Source organism: Plectropomus leopardus, chromosome 17 (genome assembly GCF_026936395.1).
Source record: "Plectropomus leopardus strain MGB_pleo_1.0 chromosome 17, ASM2693639v1, whole genome shotgun sequence".
In the NCBI taxonomy this organism is placed as follows: Eukaryota; Metazoa; Chordata; class Actinopteri; order Perciformes; family Serranidae; genus Plectropomus; species Plectropomus leopardus.
The window spans coordinates 34657580-34677579 of NC_142192.1; the positions used below are offsets into that span (position 1 = coordinate 34657580).

The following is a 20000-nucleotide window of genomic DNA, read 5'->3' on the forward strand; positions in this document are numbered from 1 at the left end:
GGTCGACGAAACATCTCGATTTTCTCCTTAAACCATTAATAAGGGTTAGCTGTGTGATGCTAACAGTTAGCAGTGTGACGCTAACAGTTAGCAGTGTGACGCTAACAGTTAGCAGTGTGATGCTAACAGTTAGCAGTGTGATAACAGTTAGCAGTGTGACGCTAACAGTTAGCAGTGTGACGCTAACAGTTAGCAGTGTGATGCTAACAGTTAGCAGTGTGATAACAGTTAGCAGTGTGATAACAGTTAGCAGTGTGACGCTAACAGTTAGCAGTGTGATGCTAACAGTTAGCAGTGTGATAACAGTTAGCAGTGTGACGCTAACAGTTAGCAGTGTGACGCTAACATTTAGCAGTGTGATGCTAACAGTTAGCTGTGTGATGCTAACAGTTAGCTGTGTGATAATAACAGTTATAGTATGGGTAAAAAGTAAATGAAAAACTTGAAAAAAAAATAATGTAATTTACAAAAAATTAGTAGATTTAGGAAATTATTTTTATCAAAGCTATGGAAAAAAATCCAGAGAAGTATATTTATTTATCATAATGGTATATTTAAACTATTTTGCAGATTTTTCAATCCTTTTTTTTTTTGTTTTTGGTAATTTTGTTGTATTTTTTTTACTATTGTTTTTCCTAAAGTTGTTTCTTGCCCTTTTCTCATGTTTTCGAAAGAAATTGAGCAGATTTTTGTGGCTTTGAAAGTCATCCAAGATAACGCACTGTGTGTGTGTGTGACTGTATGTTACTGTGTGTGTTACTGTGTGTGTGACTGTGTGTTACTGTGTGTGTTACTGTGTGTTACCGTGTGTGTGACTGTGTGTGTGACTGTGTGTTACTGTGTGTGTTACTGTGTGTGTGACTGTGTGTTACCGTGTGTGTGACTGTGTGTGTTACTGTGTGTGTGACTGTGTTACTGTGTGTGTGACTGTGTGTTACCGTGTGTGTGACTGTGTGTGTGACTGTGTGTGTGATTGTGTGTTACTGTGTGTGTGACTGTGTGTTACTGTGTGTGTGACTGTGTGTTACTCTGTGTGTGTGTTACTGTGTGTGTTACTGTGTGTGGCTGTGTGTTTGTGTTACTGTGTGTGTGACTGTGTGTGTTTGTGTGTGTGATGGTGTGTGTGAGTGTGCGTGTGTGTGACGGTGTGTGTGAGTGTGTGTGATGGTGTGTGTGTGTGTGTGTGTGTGTGAGTGTGTGTGATGGTGTGTGAGTGTGTGTGTGAGGTGAGTGTGTGTGTGTGTGACTGTGTGTGTTTGTGTGTGTGATGGTGTGTGTGTGTGTGTGTGTGTGTGATGGTGTGTGTGTGAGTGTGCGTGTGTGTGATGGTGTGTGTGTGTGTGTGCGTGTGTGTGTGAGTGTGTGATGGTGTGTGTGTGTGTGTGTGTGTGATGGTGTGTGTGAGTGTGTGTGTGAGTGTGTGTGATGGTGTGTGAGTGTGTGTGTGTGAGGTGAGTGTGTGTGTGTGTGTGTGACTGTGTGTGTTTGTGTGTGTGATGGTGTGTGTGTGTGTGTGTGTGATGGTGTGTGTGTGAGTGTGCGTGTGTGTGAGTGTGTGTGTGTGTGTGTGTGTGATGGTGTGTGAGTGTGTGTGTGTGTGTGTGTGTGTGTGTGTGTGTGTGTGTGTGTGTGTGTGTGTTAAATTCTTGCCTGTCATTTTCTTGGATGACTTTAGTCAACAAAAACTGAGTTCATTGTTTTTTTGGGGGGTTTTTTTGGAGTAAAAATATTTCATCCGTCAGAGTGAAATACATTTACGTTTTTGTGAGACTCTGAAGAAGAAAAATATTGTTTAAATATGAACTCAACAGAAATATAAACATACTCTTGTTTTTGGTTTTCAAACACTCGATGGTTTTATTTCTCTCAAACTGCAGCGACAAACAAGAGTGTTCCTGACATCACTGAGTGTGTGTGTGTGTGTGTGTGTGTGTGTGTAGGGGTGATGGGTGTGGTGGAGATGGACGAGTTGGGGGACAGACAGATGGACTTTGCTGTGTGGGACACCGTCAACATCAAGACCGGAGAGTTCCAGGTAAACACATGATGTCATCGTCATGATGTCACACACCTGTCATCTGTCACGCGTCTCTGTGTCGTCCTGCTGTCGTCATACTTCATATAATTTAATGGTGTGTGTGTGTGTGTGTGTGTGCACGCACGCAGGTGGTGTGTGTGTATAACAGCAGTATGAAACAGCTGATCATGCAGAGTGGGCGAAGCTTCCATTGGCCAGGTGGCTCTCCGCCAAGAGATGTCCCCGAGTGCGGCTTCAAGAATGACAAACCGGCCTGCCTCACACGTAAGAACACACACACACACACACACACACACACACACACACACACACACACACACACACACACAAGAACAAACACATGTATGAACACACACACTAAGACACACACACACACCGTTATATCTATGTATCATAGTGACGACTGTTGAATGTGTCCCCTCACATTCACTTTAACCCAGAGACCAGGTCTGAACCGTCCAACCGTCTCTGGAGGACGTACACACACACACACACACACACACACTTTCTGTTCTAACATCCCTCCCTCCTCTCCAGGTACAGTTACGATGCATCAGATGGTTGCCATAGTGATCTGCTTCGTCTTTGTCATCATTGTTACCGTGACCGTCTTCATCTACAGGTGAGACACTTAGGCACACACAGATGTGTACTTCTAGCTTGGTTAGGACCGGATATTAAAATGTCCCCACCTCATCAAAATGTCCCCACCTCATCAAAATGTCTTCACTTCATCAACATGTCCCCACCTCATCATAATTTTCTCATTTCATCAAAATGTCCCGACTTCATCAAAACGTCTCCACCTCATGATAATGTCCCCACATCACCAAAATGTCCTCACTTGTCCTCATCATTACGTCCTCATTTCATTGAAATGTTCCCACCTTGTCAAAATGTCCTCACTTTATTAAAATGTCCTCACCTCATGAATGTCCTCACTGTCCCGGCGTTAAAGTCTGGTCCCCCAAAGATAAATGTACCAGAATACACAAACTGTGCTGGCATGAGCTCACTGCATTTCTCTCTCTCTCTCTCTCTCTCTCTCTCTCTCTCTCTCTGTCATTTATTCCTTCATCACTCTTTTCCTCCATCTGTCTGTGTCCCCCTGTCCATCTCTCTGTGTGTCTCTGTGTCATAATAGAGAGATCACAGCGAGGCAGAGGATGAAGTGAAGGGATGAAGGGATGTATAGATAAAGAGGAATAAACTTGTTTTCATCTCTTGGTTTATCGTCTCGTCTGTCAGTGTTTCCAGAGAGAATCGTCCTCTCTGATTGGCTGCGTGTGTTTGTTTGTGTGTTTGTTTGTGTGTTTGTTTGTTTGTGTCATCATTATAATAATAAACTTCAGCTGCACAAGTCAGACAGCATCAAGTACATGTTTATTCGTTAACCCACCAAACTGTGGACGGACATGCTCTGAGAGACAGAGCAGAGACATGAGACGCAGGAATCACATCCAGTTTCTGCATCCAGACACAGCTGTCTCTCTGTCTCTCTCTCTCTGTCTCTGTCTGTCCAACACTTTTAAAAGAGACGTTGTTCTCCGTTGTGTTTGTTCCTGTATGTCAGTCGCAGATTTTCAAACTACAACGTTAAAACTGCAGAATTTTACTGATTTCATCCTCCGTGTCCTCGTCAAATCCTGTCCATCAACATCGTATACCCCGACACCCTGTACTGCTGTCCCTCTGTCTTTCCTCTCTCTGTCTCTGTCTCTCACTCTGTCTCTGTCTTCTCTCTGTCTGTCTCTCTGTCCTCTCTTGTTTATCCTCTTCCTCACCTTTCTCTCTGTTTTCTCCCTTGTCTCAACACACATAAACATCGACTACAAACACAAACACAAACACACATCACACACACACACACACACACACACACACACACACACACACACACACACACTTGTCTTCCTGTCTGTGAACAGGAAGTTGAAGTTGGAGAGCGAGCTGACCGCTCAGCTGTGGAGAGTTTCCTTTGATGACGTCCAGATGAGCAACCTGGATAAAGTCCTGAGGAGAGCCTGCAGCCGCCTCACCATGTCACTGGTAACATTCACACACTCACCATGTCTTTGGTAACATTCACACACTCACCATGTCACTGGTAACATTCACACACTCACCATGTCTTTGGTAACATTCACACACTCACCATGTCACTGGTAACATTCACACACTCACCATGTCACTGGTACCATTCACACACTCACGCTCTGACTGCATTTTTCTTGGTTCTCTGCAGAAAGGATCTAATTACGGCTCTCTGATGACAATGGAGGGGAACCTCCAGATCTACACCAAAACTGGATACTACAAGGTCTGACTCCACCTGACTCCACCTGACTGGCTGATCAGAGTGCTGATGCTGTAATCATCTGATGATTTCATTATTATTTAATGAAGCGGGTTTTGTCTCCTGCAGGGAAATTTGGCCGCCATCAAATACATCAACAAGAAACGCATCGAACTGACCAGGAAGGTTCTGTTTGAACTGAAACACGTAAGAACTACAACTGTCTACCAACTGATCAACCATCTGACCACCTGACCAACTGACCAACCATCTGACCACCTGACCAACTGACCAACCATCTGACCACCTGACCAACTGACCCCCTTGTTTTAGGTTTTTGATGGTTCTGGCAGCTCTCTATTAGCCCTCTATCAGCACTCTATCAGCTCTCTCTCAGCTCTCTATCAGCTCTCTATCAGCCCTCTATCAGCTCTCTATCAGCTCTCTATCAGCCCTCTATCAGCCCTCTATCAGCCCTCTATCAGCTCTCTATCAGCTCTCTATCAGCACCATGACCCACAATCTGACCAACCACCTGAACAGGAAGATTCTGTTTGAATTGAAATATGTAAGAACTACAGCTGTCTAACATACCAACTGAACAACCGACCAAACAGCTGACCAACTGACCAACCAACTAACCAACCAACTGACCAACTGACCCACCAACTGACAACCCACCTGACCGACTGACCAGGAAGATTCTGTTCAAACTGAAACATCTACGAACTACAGCTGTCTACTAACTGACCAACTGACCCCTTGTTTTAGGTTTTTGATGGTTCTGGATTTTGAACCAGTATCGTATCTTCTGTTTCAGATGCGAGATGTTCAGAATGAGCACCTGACGCGTTTCATCGGTGCCTGCATCGACCCGCCAAACATGTGCATCATCACAGAGTACTGTCCCCGAGGCAGCCTTCAGGTACAGCACACCTGACTGTCCAACTGTCCACACCTGACTCTACACCTGTTCACCTGTCCGCACCTGATTCTTCACCTGTCCACCTGTCAACTCTCTATCAGCTCTCTATCAGCTCTCTATCAGCTCTCTATCAGCTCTCTATCAGCACTCTTTATTAGCTCTCTCTCAGCACTCTATCAGCCCTCTATCAGCTCTCTATCAGCTCTCTATCAGCACTCTATCAGCACTCTATCAGCTCTCTATTAGCCCTCTATCAGCCCTCTATCAGCCCTCTATTAGCTCTCTATCAGCACTCTATCAGCCCTCTATCAGCTCTCTATCAGCTCTCTATCAGCACTCTATCAACTCTCTATTAGCCCTCTATCAGCCCTCTATCAGCCCTCTATCAGCTCTCTATCAGCACTCTATCAGCCCTCTATCAGCTCTCTATCAGCTCTCTATCAGCACTCTATCAGCCCTCTATCAGCTCTCTATCAGCACTCTTTATTAGCTCTCTCTCAGCACTCTATCAGCTCTCTATCAGCTCTCTATCAGCACTCTATCAACTCTCTATTAGCCCTCTATCAGCCCTCTATCAGCCCTCTATTAGCTCTCTATCAGCACTCTATCAGCCCTCTATCAGCTCTCTATCAGCCCTCTATCAGCCCTCTATCAGCTCTCTATCAGCACTCTATCAGCCCTCTATCAGCTCTCTATCAGCCCTCTATCAGCTCTCTATCAGCACTCTTTATTAGCTCTCTCTCAGCACTCTATCAGCACTCTATCAGCCCTCTATCAGCCCTCTATCAGCTCTCTATTAGCCCTCTATCACCCCTCTATCAGCATTCTATCAGCACTCTATCAGCTCTCTATCAGCACTCTATCAGCCCTCTATCAGCTCTCTATTAGCTCTCTATCAGCTCTCTATCAGCACTCTATCAGCTCTATCTCAGCCCTCTCTCCGCCCCCTATCACTCCTGTATGACCCCTCTATTGGCGCTCTGTCCTCATTGTATAAGTCTTGATTATCTTCTGGTGGACGGGTTGATGGTCGTCTATCCGCTTTGTGTTTCTCTCACATTTCTTCGCCCATCAGATGTCATACTCTCAGTTCAGGTTATTTGTCAGCACAGTAACCTAGCAACCTGCCAGCACGGTAACCTAGCAACATGAGAGCCCATGCCAGCCAGCTATAGGTGGACTCGGGCTGCGTAGGGTTTGGGTTGTTTCCAGATGGCCGCTTGATCTTAGAGTCAGAGTTATTTTTGGCTCTGAGGAGGATCTGGTGTCAGAGCGGACGATCAGCAGAGATTCAGATTCAGCCGAGGGGCCGCTCTGTCTGATCTTCCAGAGAAAAACTCTGTAAATCCTCCAAGAAGGATACAGAACCATCACGAGGTTGAGTTTTCTTCAGTGATCAGTGATCGATAACTAGAGACAATCCCACCACCAAAGCAAACTCTCTGTTTTTGTCCTCTTCAAAGCATGTGTGTTCATCTCTGTCAGTCTGTGTACCCTCTGTAAACTCAGAGATTTGGAGGTCCTTGAATGCAGCGTAGGCGGAGCTTCATGAGGTCTTTTTTTCCTCAGCAGCAGTTTGTGACCTGCAGGGTGGATGATTGATCGTTTGATCCGATCAAAGCTGATCTGATCGGATCGATGGGTGATAGAGCAGCTGCTGCAGAATGAGCGGTCCAGTTCCACTTTCTCTGCTCCATCTGGTGCTCGATCTTTGCCCAAAGTATGTTTTCCTGCTCCATCTGTGCCCAGAGTATGTTCTGCTGCTCCATCTGTGCCAGAGTAAACTCCGCTGTTCCTGCTCTTTGCCCAGAGTACGCTCTGCAGCTCCTGCTCTGTCTGTGCCCAGAGTATGTTCTGCTACTCTGTCTGTGCTCAGAGTACGCTCTGCAGCTCCTGCTCTGTCTGTGCCAGAGTAGATTCTGCTGCTCAGTCTGTGCCAGAGTAGATTCTGCTGCTCAGTCTGTGCCAGAGTAGGTCCTTCTGCTTCGTCTGTGCTCAGAATAGGATCTGCTGTTCCGTCTGTGCCCACAGTAGGCTCTGCTCTCTGACAGTGGGCAGTAGATATAATCCAGCAGCTGCTCATGAGCGCTCATCTGCAGAAATATAAAATCACTAGATGGCAGCAGATGTTTTTGGCAGCAGACGTTTGGACGGTGGCGAGCTGAAAGTCTGACATCTGTCAGATTAGCAGCATTGTGTCTGTGTGTTTTCACACAGCCGTTAAATTCTCACAGAGCTGATGGAAACATTTATTTTGTCGGTTCACTTCCTGTCTGCGAGCTGCCAACATGAACTCTGAGCAACAGCTGGATTCACTTACTGCCGATTTCAACACTTGGACTGCAGATTACCAAATCACAACACCAACATTCACACACATTTTTATTTCTCCTGTTCCAGCCTTTCTCCTTTACACGATTTAACAGTAAAAACCAAAGTGAACCTGATGGTTTGTGATTTTAATTCGATTTCTGGTCTATTAGATCGCCTCATTTAGAGAGCTCAGCTCTTTTATGGAAACACGAGATACATTCAGAGCAATACGCTGATCAGCCGGGACAGTTTACAGGAGGCAGCAGCTGTGTGTCAGGATCATCACATTACACACACACACACACACACACACACACACACACACACACACCGCTGCATCATAATAACAGAGTGTGTGTTTCTGTGCGTATGTTTGTGTGTATGTGCTCCAGGACCTGATGGAGAGCGACAACATCACTCTGGACTGGATGTTCAGATACTCCCTCATCACCGACATCGTGAAGGTAACGACCTGACAGAGCGGTGCTGACCATGGCATTTCCTGTCAGACTCTGAGCAGCGGAGCTCAAAGAGTTAAAAACAGCTCGGTTCATAGAAACAATCATTTACTGTGTCGAGTCTCTGTGACATCTTTACTGAACCAATCAGACGGCGGCATCGTTGGTCTGCAGAGTGTGATTTTAGACAGCAGGCCGGCACCATGGAAACTAAAGAGCTTTAACACAACAGCGTGGGCCTCTAGTGTGACATGTAACATACGTGTCAGCTGCTGTTTGTAAACAATAACAATGACATCACATGTCAATCACAGTCATTGATCGTCTCTGTTATATGGCGGCTGATTTGTCCTCTGATCGGAGGGGGTGGAGCTCCTGGACCTCACTGCTGTCACTGTTTCAGAGAAAAAAATTGTTTTTTTTGTGCCTTTTTTTAAACAAATATTTGCAGGGATTTTTTTTCTTAACTTTGAAAAATTTTGGCAAGATCTGATTTTTTTTTAGAATTTTTTAAAGAAAACAAAACAAATATTTGGGCCTTTTCTTTTTTCTAAAAAAAGAAGACATTTGTGGTGTGGTGTATAAAAAGTTTGGCAGTTTCTTTTTTAAAAAATGTTCAGTGATTTTTTTTTTCACAATAATTTTTGGGGCTTCTGCCTTATTTTATTAGGACAGTTTAAGCCTGAGAGGGAGAGAAGGGATGACATGTAGCAAAGGGCTGAGGTTGGGATCAAACCCGCGGCTGCTGTGGTGAGGACACAACCTCAGGTCGAACCATTTTTGACTGTATTTTAAAGAAAACATTTTGCTCTTTTAACATTAAAATATTTTTTAGGTGTTTTTTCTTTTCTTTTTTTTAAATGGTGATTTTAGTTATTTAAAAAATGAAAATCTTTAAAGAAAACATCTTGGCTTTTTTTTCCACAACATTTTTGGTGATTTTTATGGCAAACAGGCCTCAAAATCACCAAAATGACCCAATTTATTAAAAAACTGAAACCACAGCTAGATTTGTTTTTGTTGTTGTTATTGTTGTTAATTGCTGTTGTTTGTTTTTAGGGCATGTTGTTCCTCCACAACAGCGTCATTGTCTCCCACGGCAACCTGAAGTCCTCCAACTGTGTGGTGGACAGTCGCTTTGTCCTCAAGATCACTGACTACGGACTAGAGAGTCTACGGACCACCAGCTGTCCCGAGGACACACACGCCTACTACGCACGTACGCCCCCCCATCCCCCCACCCCACCCCACAAACACACACACACACACACACACACACACACACACACACATTTTTACCAATGTAAGATTTCAAGAAAATTAAGAGAATTAAACCAAAAGCAAATTGTAAAACATGAGCAAGTATAAATCTGTTTGCCAAATTTGCCAAAAAGTTTTAAAGCAAAAAAATCACACAAAATTTTAAAAGACAAGTATAATTCTTTTAAAAAATGGCAAATTAAAAAAAAAAAAAAGATATTAATAAACAGAAATTCTACATTTTTTTAAAAAAAGCATCACCAAAAATATAAAAAAAGAAAGAAAAGAAAAGAAAAGAGGCCTAACGTTTATGGTTTAAATCATGGCTCTGAAGGCATGTCGGTTTTTTAAAATTGCTGGTAGAATAAATTTTTATTTAAAGACATTTAAAGCTGTGAGTTCCTCCTGAAGACAAAATCAAACCATCCGTCCCCTCAGAGCTCACAGCTGGAGGCCTCTGAACCAACCTCTGACACACAGAGACGGGCTGTCTGTCCCCCCTGCAGGTAAACTGTGGACAGCCCCGGAGCTGCTGAGGACAGAGTGCCCCCCCCCCCGTGGCACGCAGAGAGGAGACGTGTACAGCTTCAGCATCATCCTGCAGGAGGTGGCTCTGCTGCGAGGAGTCTTCTTCCTGGACTCCCAAACCCTGACACCCAAAGGTCAGTCTGCCCCCCCTCAGACCTGATCGTGCACTCAGACCTGATCCTGCGCTCAGACCTGATCCTGCGCTCAAAAATTCACTTTAGTCTGATGTCAGTGGGAAAAACATGTTTACAGGTTTTTAAAGTCCATTAATTCAGCTTTTCTGTCACCATGGAAACAGACTGAGAGACAGAGTATTTCTACACTGAAGTATTACTGCATTTACTGAAGTAAAAATAAACCTTTTCCACCTTTTAGAGGCTGTGTGTGTGTGTGTGTGTGTGTGTGTATGTGTATATATGTGTGTGTGTATGTGTATGTGTATATATGTGTGTGTGTGTGTGTGTGATGATGTTGTAGAATCTATTATTTACATTCCAATGTGACAGCTGAATAACACACTGCTTTCATCACACACACACACACACACACACACACACACACACACAATGTGTATTAATACACACATGAATTCACACTGAGTGTTGGTCCCCTCTTTGTACCTCTCAGAGAGATTTGAGGTTCTGTAGCTGACAGATAGCGTGTGTGTGTGTTTGTGTATGTGTTGTGTGTGTGTGTGTTCTTGTGTGTATGTGTTTGTGTGTGTGTTTGTGTGTGTGTGTTCGTGTGTGTATGTGTTTGTGTGTGTGTGTTTGTGTGTTTTTGTGTGTGTGTATTTGTGTGTGTGTTTTTGTGTGTGTGTGTGTTTTTGTGTGTGTGTGTGTGTGTGTGTGTTTTTGTGTGTATATGTGTGTGTGTGTGTGTGTGTGTGTGTGTTTGTGTGTGTATCTCAGAGAGACAGCGCACTCCAGTGGAGAGTTTGTTGCAGCTTTCATCAACATGTGAAACATCCTTAGTCGTGTGATCAGAAATTACTAATTAACTTATTAATAATTTTTATAAAACACACACAAAATTTTAGAGAAAAATAATTGCCAATTTTTCTTTTTTTTAAAAAAAAAGAAAAACAGAATCTTCAAAAAAAATTAAGACAAAAAATCACCAATTTTTGTCTTTAAAAATAGCAGCAGGATCACAGCATCAGCACAGCTTTCACCACGATCAGGCGCAGCCAGGATCCAGGAAAACTAGGAAACAAGAAGAGGAGTGCTCCGGAGAGGCAACGGAGTTAGCGTAAAGCAGTAAACAGACATGAGCGTTTTCAGATGGAGGGAACAAAAGAAGGATGAAGGAGCTCAGCGTATCACAGAAAGTCCCCCGGCAGATTAAACCTATGTCGGCCTAACTAGGGGCTGGTCCAGGCAGCCTGAGCCAGCCCTAATTATAAGCTTTATCAGTGAGGAGAGTCTTAAGTCTACTCTCAAAAGTGGAAACGGTGTCTGCCTCCCTACCTCCTGTCCTAATTTTAATCAACAATCAACAACTGTTAAAGAACAAAGAAGCCAACATCAAAATAAGAATTTAATCCAGCAATTTAAAGTTGTGTGTCCCTCCCCTAAAGCCTAAATAATTGGACGTTTCTCCCCCTTTCTTTATCACCCCCCCTTTGTGTCTGTTTAACAATGATGTCCCTCTTACACCCCCCCCCCAGAGATCGTCCAGACGGTGCGTCATGGCGGCGCCCCACCGCTGCGCCCGTCGCTCTGCTTTCATATTCACAGTGAGGAGCTGTGCGTCCTGATGCAGCGCTGCTGGAGCGAAGAGCCCGCCGACCGACCCGACTTTAACACCATCAAGATCCTGCTGAGGAAGCAGCACAGGTGGGCGGCACGGGGACACCTGTACTGTGGACTAACTGGTAAACTGGTCCCTGATCCACAGACGAGACGTATGAAGGTCAACGCCAAAGGGCTGAAAGTCCGTTATCACAGATCAGTCTGCCTCAGAGGGCTGCACAACAGGCACCATCCCTCTGAGCTCGGACCCTCACAGCCTCTGAGGACGAGGTCCCCATAAAAAAATAACCTTTACCTGTCTGTCTGTCCTCCCATCTGTCCTCCTGTCTGTCCTCCTGTCTGTCTGTCTTCCTGTCTGTCTCTTCAGGGGTTATGGGTCCAACATCCTGGACAACCTTCTGTCCCGTATGGAGCAGTACGCCAACAACCTGGAGGAGCTGGTGGAGGAACGAACGCAGGCGTACCACGAGGAGAAACGCAAGGCAGAGGCGCTGCTCTACCAGATACTACCACAGTGAGTACTAATACCGCAAGTACTACCACAGTGAGTACTGTTTCTACCAGATACTACCACAGTGAGTACTAATACCGCAAGTACTACCACAGTGAGTACTGTTTCTACCAGATACTACCACAGCAAGTACCAATACCGCAAATACTACCACAGTGAGTACTGTTTCTACCAGATACTACCACAGCAAGTACTAATACTGCTGTGTGTGCATATTTATTGTGTATTTACTGTAGTACAAATAGAACACAGTCAACATACCACAGTAAATATATACTACAGGAAATATATACTGCAGTATATAACACGGAAAACATACCACAGTAAATATATACTGCATGAAATATATTTACCACGGTAAATATATACTGCAGAAAATGTAGCACAATAAATATATACTGCAGCAAATATATACTGCAGTATATATATTTACTGCAGTAAATATACCACAGTGAGTACTCCATCGGTGTGTTTGTGTCTCAGTTCTGTAGCAGAACAGCTGAAACGAGGAGAGACGGTTCAGGCCGAAGCTTTCGACTCCGTCACCATTTACTTCAGTGACATCATCGGGTTCACTGCCCTGTCTGCTGAGAGCACGCCGCTGCAGGTAGGTAGAACCCTGCAGAACACTGCAGGAGAACACTGCAGGAGAACACAGCAGGAGAGCACAGCAGAACACAACGGGAGAACACTGCAGAACACAACGGGAGAACACAACAGAACACAGCAGAAGACAGCAGGGGAACACTGCAGAACCTTGCAGGAGAACACAGTAGAACACTGCAGGGGAACACAGCAGGAGAACACTGCAGAAGAGATACAAAAATAACCAGTAACGAGTTCTGGAGGAACATCACGCAGAACAGTTCTCAGTAGAGCACCGGTCTCTGTGTAGGGCTGGGCGATATGGAAAAAAATCTTATGACAGTATGTTTTTTCATATCGATATCGATATTTATCACAATATCCATCAAATCAGTGTTTCTGTGGAGCTTAAAGGTTCCTTTGACTCCTCAGTGAGATATGAAGATATCATCAGGTTCATTTAGGTTTAAATATTTATTTTCTGTCAGACATTGAACATGACAAATATACTGTAGAACAGCATCACCAGTTGGAGGACCTATTCTACTAAAACTCACAGAGGTCCAGTTACTAAAATGTCCTCCCAGCAAAGGTCCGAGCCTCATACCTGATATCAATATCACCATTTTTGTGGTTTGTTTTTTGCCCTCATAGTTCACTGACACAGTGGCATGTGACCATGGTGTGTTGGAGTGTAATAAACATATGATTTATTATCATTTATTAAACTTTCCAGCATTATATAAAAATGAAAAGCTCCATCTGAAACAAACTTCAGGTAAATTGAAGCACATTGTGCTGATAATAGTCCAACCTCTCCTGACTGCAGGACTCTGACTTCAGCTTCTGTCAAACTTCTGTGCTATTAATCATTTTACTCAGGAATTAAAAACTTTTGAGTCGGCCTACTTCTCCTATAGCTGCCAACAGCCTGCCGACATTCCCAGTTAGAGAAAGGCTGAAAATAAGCTCATGTGCTTGTGGCCCCGGGCCCCCAAAACATTACATCTGCCCCTGGTAATAATAATGAGAGCTCAGCGCGAGCGGCCGGATGAGACTCGGAGCGATGCGTGTTTCTAAATAATTAATCCAAAGTCTGATTAAAGCTGAAACTAACACAAAGTCGTCTGTAGAGTCTAAAGAAGTCACTTTCACCTCTGCAGATGTGGCTGTTTGAGTGCTGTGGCTGTCAAACACTCAGCTGTTCTACAGTCAAAGTCCTTCACTGGAGAGAGGGTGGGGGAGAGAGGGGGAGAGAGGCACAGCAATAATAGAAACAGATACATGTCATATTACAATAATGGTAGGTGTGATATTAGTAATTGCACTCTATGATGATGTTGAGGGAGATGATAACAGTCTCATGCATATGTTCATAAGATCACAGTATCGGCGCAACCAGGACCAGACCACAATCAGGGCGAGCGGGGGGCACAGAATCAGTACAGCCACAGCACGAGCACAACCAAAGGCAGGATCACAGCATCAGCACAGCTATCACCACGGTCAGGCACAGTCAAGGTTACGGCCAGGATCCAGGGAAACTAGGAAACAAGGGAGCAGGAACGCTCCCGAGAACACATGTTAATGTAACTGTAGAGATTTAATAAAGTTTTTTTGTTTTTATATGTTAGGTTGTGACATTACTGAATGACCTCTACACCTGCTTCGACGCCATCATCGACAACTTCGATGTTTACAAAGTAAAACTTTATTCACAACTTCATCCACACACAGTGCCAAACTAGCCTAAGCTAACAGTTTCCCTCTGCTTCTAGTCTTTATGCTAAGCTAACAGTTTCCCTCTGCTCCCACTCTTTATGCTAAGCTAAGCTAACAGTTTCCCTCTGCTCCCACTCTTTATGCTAAGCTAAGCTAACAGTTTCCCTCTGCTTCTGGTCTTTGTGCTAAGCTAAGCTAACAGTGTGTCTCAGGTCATTCTCTTTGATCTGAGCTGCGAAACGTTGTCTCACCTGTTCATGTGTTTACTTACCTGTGGTCCCCAGGTGGAGACCATCGGTGACGCCTACATGGTGGTGTCCGGTCTGCCGGTGAGGAACGGGAAGCTGCACGGCCGCGAGGTGGCCCGGATGTCCCTCGCTCTGCTGGACGCCGTCAAGAGCTTCAGGATCCGCCACCGAGCCAATCAGCAGCTGCGGCTACGCATCGGCATCCACAGCGGTCAGTGTGTGTGTGTATGTGTGTGTGTGTGTGTGTGTGTGAGGACATTTTGGACAGACTCACAAGTATAGTACCGGGGTGTGTGTTTTAAAAGGCCCATAAATACAGTGTGTGTGTGTGTGTGTGCGTGTGTGTGTGTGTGTGTGCGCAGGTCCAGTGTGTGCAGGTGTGGTCGGGCTGAAGATGCCCAGGTACTGTCTGTTCGGAGACACGGTCAACACAGCATCACGCATGGAGTCTAACGGAGAGGGTAACACACACACACACACACACACACACACACACACACACCTGATGTTGTTTGAATGTTGAGTTAATGTTGTAATGTTGATTTAATGTTGTTTTAATGTTGATTTAATGTTGTAATGTTGATTTGATGTTGTTTGAATGTTGAGTTAATGTTGTAATGTTGATTTAATGTTGTTTTAATGTTGATTTAATGTTATAATGTTGATTTGATGTTGTTTTAATGTTGAGTTAATGTTGTAATGTTGATTTAATGTTGTTTTAATGTTGATTTAATGTTGTAATGTTGATTTGATGTTGTTTTAATGTTGAGTTAATGTTGTAATGTTGATTTAATGTTGTTTTAATGTTGATTTAATGTTGTAATGTTGATTTGATGTTGTTTTAATGTTGATTTAATGTTGTAATGTTGATTTGATGTTGTAATGTAATTTTGTGATGTAATGTTGCTGTAATGTTGTTTTAATGTTGAGTTAATGTTTTATTGTTGTAATATTGTAACGATATTGTTATGTCGTAATGTTGATTTAATGTTGTAATGTTGTTGTGATATTGTTCTAATGTTGCTGTTGTTGTTGTTGTTGTTGTGCTAATGTTGTGTTGATGTTTGTGTGTGCAGCGTTGAAGATTCACGTGTCGGAGACAACGCGTGACGTCCTGCAGGAGTTTGACTGCTTCAGGCTACAGCTCAGAGGAGACGTCGAGATGAAAGGAAAGGGACGCATGAGGACGTACTGGCTGCTGGGAGAGGACAAAACTGACTGACAGGGGACAGGACAGGGGACAGGGGACAGGGGACAGGACAGAGGTCAGGGATGGACACTGTCCTCTGTCCTGCTGTACCAGAGCAGCTGGTATTAAGCCCCTCCTCCTCCTCTCTGATTGGCTGTTGACCTGCGACATCATTTGAAGCCACAGTCCAGGATACGGATTTTCCCTCCAAAAACAAAAATATCACAAACGGAGACGGACGAATGTTTGACTGTAAATCGGTGAAACCATCAGTGTATTTCAGTTTTATTATTTAAGCTGCAGAAACTCATCTGTTTTCTCTCAGTCACTTTCTGATCCATATTTTTTATTGATTTTTGGAAACTTTATTCTCCATATGTGTTGTGTGTGTGTTGAATTATTCTTTTATGTTATGATGTAAACTGACAACATCTATTAAATATGTCTATTATTCCCAAATATTAGCATCAGTTTAATTTTATTCAGTCATTTTCAGAAAACTTGTCAAAATTTTTCCCCAAAACATATTTCCATCTGAAGACTGACACCCAGAGATCAACTCTTTGTGTTTTCTGTAAAATTCACCAAAAAGTTTTAAAGAAATTTTTTTGAAAAAATGAATGAAATGGGGGAAAAAATCACAAAGAAACATGCATTTTTTTTAAAATGTGCGCTAAAATAAATAAAAATACATTCATTTAGAGTTGTATGCCCCTCCGCTCAGCCACAATAACAATAATAGGTAATATCGGAATATTGAAAAGTATACAGTAAAAAGTGAGGCACTGATTTTTTTGTCATTGATTAATCTCCCAATTATATAATTTGTAGAATTGTATAATTGGGAGATTAGATTATTGTAGGTAGATTTAGTAAAAATTATCTTTGGTCCTGCTGCATCTTTGGCGGTGAAGGATGAGTTGATTAAAATCAGCAGCTGTGATAAAAATCCAGTTGCTTGTTGCTGCTTATGGCATCAAGTCTGGCAGTGCATATTTTTATATTATAATATAAAATAAATATAATATAATATAATATAATATAATATAATATAATATAATATAATATAATATAATATAATATAACATAATGTTTTTTTAAGAATTATTATATTTCACATTATACCTTAATTTATTAAGGTATTTTAATTTATTAAATTTTTTAAATTTTATTTTATTTTATTTTATTTCATACATTGATAAACAGTATAATGGGTCTGGGCAGGCTGGAGATTGGCTCCAGATTTCCTGTGCTGTGATTGGTCTGTCCGGCCGTCACTCAGCGCTCTCTGTGATGTGATTGGCCGGGGGAGCGGATGTCCGCTGTGTTCAGTGCTGGGTCTCGGAGCGGGACCGACACCGAGAGCTGCCCCCAAATAAGTTAAAAAACCCGCCGTTACCGACCGGCCCGGCCCGCAAGGAGGCTTCGGGACCGACAGGAGCCCCACAGTCTCCGGTACACCGGCACAGACAGACAGAAGCCCCCCCCCCCGGACCCGGAGTCCCGGCCCTGCAGCTCCGCGGGGCCCGGCGAGGCGCGGCGGCCGCAGATGGAGCCTGCTCCGGCCAAGGCCAAGCCGCAGGGCCGCCTGCTGCTGTCCACCCAGCTGGACGCCAAGGACGAGCTGGAGGAGGTGAGTCGAGACCCGGGAGAGGGTCTGACCCGGGACGGAGCGGGTTACCGGCGGCCGTTCACCGTACAAAGAGAAGCTAACAGGCTAGTTAGCATCGTTAGCTCTGTTAGCTTAGCGCTGGCCACTTTGTTTATAGGCTGCCCTCTGTCCCCCTGTGTCTCCAACGCACGGGGGACAGACAGGAGGACAAATAGTTAGCTTAGCATGCTGAGTCTACGTAAATAGCGCGGTGAGACGGGGACAGGTCTCGGTGTCTCACCTGTCCTCGTTGAGCTGCAGCTGGTTTAAAGGGATAGTCTGCAGTGGGGTCCAGTTCAGGGGCGTCTCCAGGATCAGAGGACACGGGGGGCTCAGCCCGGACCTCCGGGAGACAAAAAACAAAAGAAAATCTGCTGAGACTGTTTAGTCCTGCAGCTCAGAGCAGTGGACAGGAAGAGACAACGACAACAACAACAACAACAACAACAACAACAACATGTTTTTATTAACCAGAAGAAGAATAAACAAAAACAACAGCATCAGTAGAAACAACATGTTTTTATTAACCTGAAGAAGAGTTAAACATCAGCAGCATGTCTGTAGTGAGTCTCAGTCCGTGCAGACGTGTGAATCTCACATTTGAACACGTGTGAAATCAAATCTCTGCCTGCAGTCAAATCGTCTGTTTGTATTTGATGTAAAAAGTCGTTCAGACTCGGCATCATGTGACTGGAGGCAGACCGGGGGGGGGGGGTTACCATGGTAACAAAATCTTAAACTGAGGCATGTCGGTAACCGTTCAGTCTCTGTTGTCTGTGTAGATTAAGGATTAAGATTAAGATTAATAACTGCAGAGATATACCTGCAGAGAGAGAGATATACCTGCAGAGAGAGAGATATACCTGCAGAGAGAGAGATATACCTGCAGAGAGAGAGAGATATACCTGCAGAGAGAGAGATATACCTGCAGAGAGAGAGATATACCTGCTGAGAGATATACCTGCAGAGAGAGAGAGATACCTGCAGAGAGAGAGAGATATACCTGCAGAGAGAGAGATATACCTGCAGAGAGAGAGATATACCTGCTGAGAGATATACCTGCAGAGAGAGAGAGATACCTGCAGAGAGAGAGAGATATACCTGCAGAGAGAGAGAGAGATATACCTGCAGAGAGAGAGAGATATACCTGCAGAGAGAGAGATATACCTGCAGAGAGAGAGATATACCTGCAGAGAGAGAGAGATATACCTGCAGAGAGAGAGAGAGATATACCTGCAGAGAGAGAGATATACCTGCAGAGAGATATACCTGCAGAGAGAGAGATATACCTGCAGAGAGAGAGAGATATACCCTGCTCAGTGAGTGCAGTTTTTGTTTCCATAAAAATAGAATTCGGTAGAAATATGTACTTGGCTGTGTAAAAATACTGCGTTTGAGTCCTGTTCTCTGTGGTCGGTTTCAGTCTGTGTGTCACTGATGTGTTTCTTCTGCTGTCACGTTTCTGCATCTATCTGTCATTCAGCTCCTTCTGCAGCAATGCATCATGGTCTATAAGATCCTCATATACATTAACATTAAAGGTGTGTGTGTGTGTGTGTTTTCAGAGGTTGGAGCGTTGCGTTGGGATCGTCCAGTCGTTGACCAATGGGCTGTCAGAGAGAGAGGCCAACGACGCGCTCACCGCCAACGTAAGAAGTTCTCCCGCAACTACTGATACTAATACTGCAAGTACTGATATGAATACTGCAACTACTGTAACTAACACTGCAAGTACTGAAAGTACTGATACTAATACGGCAACTACTGATACTAATACTGCAAGTACTGATACTCATACTGCAAATCATGATACGAATACTGCAACTACTGTAACTAATACTGCAACTACTGAGACTACTAATACTACTACTGCATGTAATACTGATACTGAAACTGCAACTACTGATACTGCATTTGTATTGATACTGTAATACCACTACTGATACTGCAGACACTACAAGGATGAATCAGGGAGTGACTGTGCTGACAGCCAATAAGAAAACAGCATTTGATTATGGTAAAAATACAAAAAAATGTCTCAGACAGATAGATCACGGGGGTCTTCCAGAAAACCCTGACTGACTCAGAGTCAGTTACCATGGTAACCGTGGTGCAGTTACAGACAGGTGTACTAAATAGGCTCCATGGCCACCAGCAATACTGCAGGGAGTCAGTGATGTTTGTAGTCTGACTTCCTGTGTGCAGGTGTGTAAAGGGCAGCAGCAGCATGAGGAGGTGTGTCTGGGACTATTCACTCTGGTCCTCACAGAGCCGGCCCAGGCCCAGAGGGTGAGACACCGCCACCGCTTCATTATTACCCCTCTGACATCACTGTGACAGGGCTGTGACATCACTCTGTGTGTGTGTGTGTGTGTGTGTGTGTGTGTGTGTGTGTGTGTGTGTGTGTGCGTGCGCGCACGCGCGTGCGTGCGACAGTGTTACAGAGACCTGACCCTGCTCAGCAGAGACGGGATGAACGTGGTCCTGGTGAAGATCAACCAGATCCTGATGGAAAAGTTCCT

General features: G+C 44.1%; 2 protein-coding genes across 3 annotated transcripts in view; both read left to right on the forward strand.

Moving 5' to 3' along the window:
* The window catches only part of LOC121966057 (atrial natriuretic peptide receptor 1-like), a 31889-nt gene extending 15603 nt beyond the window's left edge, over nt 1-16286 (forward strand). Inside the window, exons 6-22 of the mRNA XM_088090630.1 lie at nt 1941-2035; nt 2167-2302; nt 2576-2660; nt 3967-4087; nt 4284-4358; nt 4464-4541; nt 5155-5259; nt 7965-8036; nt 9090-9249; nt 9797-9952; nt 11488-11656; nt 11940-12086; nt 12567-12690; nt 14303-14371; nt 14675-14849; nt 15001-15099; nt 15715-16286. Of these exons, the coding sequence (XP_087946756.1) occupies nt 1941-2035; nt 2167-2302; nt 2576-2660; nt 3967-4087; nt 4284-4358; nt 4464-4541; nt 5155-5259; nt 7965-8036; nt 9090-9249; nt 9797-9952; nt 11488-11656; nt 11940-12086; nt 12567-12690; nt 14303-14371; nt 14675-14849; nt 15001-15099; nt 15715-15860 (2012 nt within the window). The 3' untranslated portion in view covers nt 15861-16286. The remainder of the gene's footprint in view (nt 1-1940; nt 2036-2166; nt 2303-2575; nt 2661-3966; nt 4088-4283; nt 4359-4463; nt 4542-5154; nt 5260-7964; nt 8037-9089; nt 9250-9796; nt 9953-11487; nt 11657-11939; nt 12087-12566; nt 12691-14302; nt 14372-14674; nt 14850-15000; nt 15100-15714) is intronic.
* Nucleotides 16287-17138: 852 nt separating this feature from the next.
* ints3 (integrator complex subunit 3) overlaps nt 17139-20000 on the forward strand; it is a 15057-nt gene continuing 12195 nt past the window's right edge. Inside the window, exons 1-4 of one of the 2 annotated variants that reach the window (XM_088090171.1) lie at nt 17139-17460; nt 19044-19127; nt 19665-19767; nt 19915-20000. The exon at nt 19915-20000 is cut by the window's right edge and continues 28 nt beyond it. In XM_088090171.1, the coding sequence (XP_087946297.1) occupies nt 19084-19127; nt 19665-19767; nt 19915-20000 (233 nt within the window). In that variant the 5' untranslated portion in view covers nt 17139-17460; nt 19044-19083. The remainder of the gene's footprint in view (nt 17461-19043; nt 19128-19664; nt 19768-19914) is intronic. The other variant, XM_088090170.1, reaches the window with a different exon arrangement.